Source organism: Syngnathus typhle, linkage group LG21 (assembly GCF_033458585.1).
Source record: "Syngnathus typhle isolate RoL2023-S1 ecotype Sweden linkage group LG21, RoL_Styp_1.0, whole genome shotgun sequence".
In the NCBI taxonomy this organism is placed as follows: Eukaryota; Metazoa; Chordata; class Actinopteri; order Syngnathiformes; family Syngnathidae; genus Syngnathus; species Syngnathus typhle.
The window spans coordinates 7,755,980-7,758,088 of NC_083758.1; the positions used below are offsets into that span (position 1 = coordinate 7,755,980).

At 48.1% G+C, this 2,109-nt stretch overlaps 1 protein-coding gene across 1 annotated transcript; it reads left to right on the forward strand.

Moving 5' to 3' along the window:
• Positions 1–878: 878 nt before the first annotated feature.
• rps16 (ribosomal protein S16) lies at positions 879–2,109 on the forward strand. The gene is made up of 6 exons (XM_061268599.1): positions 879–986; positions 1,079–1,130; positions 1,439–1,540; positions 1,622–1,718; positions 1,797–1,844; positions 1,914–2,109. Exons 2-6 carry the CDS (start codon positions 1,083–1,085, stop codon positions 2,057–2,059), a joined length of 441 nt encoding a protein of 146 aa, XP_061124583.1. The 5' UTR covers positions 879–986; positions 1,079–1,082; the 3' UTR covers positions 2,060–2,109.

Consider the following 2,109-nt stretch of genomic DNA (forward strand, 5'->3'; position numbering starts at 1 on the left):
CGGCAGTGGGCCGGGAACGGCATCTCCTCCGTACTAAATCTCGGCGCGTTTGTCTCGTGCTCACGGCGCTGTGACAGGCCGGGGTCAGCGGGGTCTCGCTTTCAGGTGATGTGTTTCCATAAGGCCGGCCGGCGAGGAAATGCTCATATATGGTGCGCTCTTTATTGACTACTTTTGACAGCCAGACTGAAACGCTGTCTTTTTGAAAATGTTATTATTGTGATGGCGGACTTCAAAAGGATGTCTGTACTCTGAGTTGAACTTGCCACTCAAGAAACACAGCCAGCTTTCATCACGCTTTCTATGCAAATGATGAGGGAGGAGAGAAAGACCTATTGGGGCGGGATCGGAACAGTATTTTGATGACCGTTTGGGGGCATTACTGTAGTCTTGCCGCAGTAATTGTTATGCCGTAGGTAGTCACTATTCGTGGGTCTACTTTTAGGCATCCACACCGGCCGTCTAAGGATCGGCATTTATGGAGCGAGCACGCGCCGCGAGCTTTGCAATCAAGTTGTGACATACCACAGCGGGAGAGCTTGTTTTGATTTATTCCGGCACAGCAAATTGTTTGTCATCAGTGCTCTCCTTCAGAAGTCAGCTTGTGGTTGATGAGACAACTTGAGCATCAGGCTGCTTGGACAATGAATGGCATTCCTTTTTTACCGCCGCTAGATGGTGCTACTGCACAAAGGACAGTCGAGAATTACGTCACCATTTGTAGAAACAAGTAAAAATAGATGAATGGGAACAATAAATGATGCACGGTAAGAAAGAAGAAATACATCAAAAGTGTAAACGTGGCTATTTTTGTCTCATTCGGGACAGTAAATAGTCGGGTGGTAAAGGCGATGGAGCTACTGTACAGCAAGAGAAACTGTCGCAAAGCTTAACCGCAAATGGGCTCCAACCATCGCGAAACAGCCCCTGATGTGCCGCCCGTGAAACCCCGTCGCTCTCTCCGTACGGCAACCTAGCTGAATACGGTAATGTCCGCCACCTTCGCGTGCTGCTAACTCCCCAATAAGCCACTTTTGTCCCCTTTCCAAAAACAAACATTGTGTCCTGTGTATTCCAGAAACATGCCGGCTAAAGGTCCCCTGCAATCTGTCCAGGTTTTCGGGCGTAAAGTAAGTAAAAGGGATGAAACGGGTTCACGTGTGGGGATGCGACTAAGCCAGTGTGGCCTGGGCACCATTAGCTCGCAAAGCTAACATCAGACAAGTTCTTTCGTATTGGAATAACATTGGCATGCTATTTATCAATTGCTTGAACACCCGAGTATTTATTTTAAATCACGATATCATGTGCTCAATGTAGGCAAGATTGGAGCTATGATGAGATATTTGACTATGTTAGCCACTAGCCGGCTACGCGGTGTGGTCGTCCTGTATTATTATATACTGTATATATATTTTCCTCCCCCGTCATCTCGTAGAAAACCGCCACTGCAGTCGCCCACTGCAAGAGAGGCAATGGCCTGATTAAAGTGAACGGCAGACCCCTGGAGATGGTGGAGCCCGCCACCCTCCAGTACAAGGTGAGCAAGCCGCTTGGACATAAATGTCAATTTTGAATTTCATGTGAGATTGACATGGTTGTCACCCAATTTCTCGTGCAGCTTCTGGAGCCCGTGCTTCTGCTGGGCAAGGAGCGTTTTGCTGGAGTGGACATCAGAGTCCGGGTCAAGGGAGGCGGACATGTATCGCAGGTTTATGGTAAGCGCCAAGGAGCCACAAGATTCATATCTTGAATTCGGTGAACATTAATTGTAATTTTTTTTTTTAATCTTCCAGCCATCCGTCAGGCCATCTCCAAATCCCTGGTGGCATACTATCAGAAATGTAAGTCGATGACAACACAAAGTGTCATTTTCTCCGAGTTACAGCTAAGGACATCTTCCTTCTCGGTAGATGTGGATGAGGCCTCCAAGAAGGAGATCAAGGACATCCTGATCCAGTACGACAGGACCCTGTTGGTTGCCGACCCGCGTCGCTGCGAGTCCAAGAAGTTCGGTGGACCCGGAGCCCGCGCCCGCTACCAGAAGTCCTACCGTTAAAGGCTTTGAACATTTTCATAGTAATAAAAGTGGATGTAAACCCCAGAAAA

Excerpts from the sequence above, each read along its gene's own strand:
- rps16 (XM_061268599.1), top strand. The coding sequence starts at position 1,083 with ATGCCGGCTAAAGGTCCCCTGCAATCTGTCCAGGTTTTCGGGCGTAAA. Across the intron at positions 1,719-1,796 it reads ACATGTATCGCAGGTTTATG|CCATCCGTCAGGCCATCTCC; the intron begins GTAAGCGCCAAG and ends TTAATCTTCCAG. Across the intron at positions 1,845-1,913 it reads GGTGGCATACTATCAGAAAT|ATGTGGATGAGGCCTCCAAG; the intron begins GTAAGTCGATGA and ends CCTTCTCGGTAG.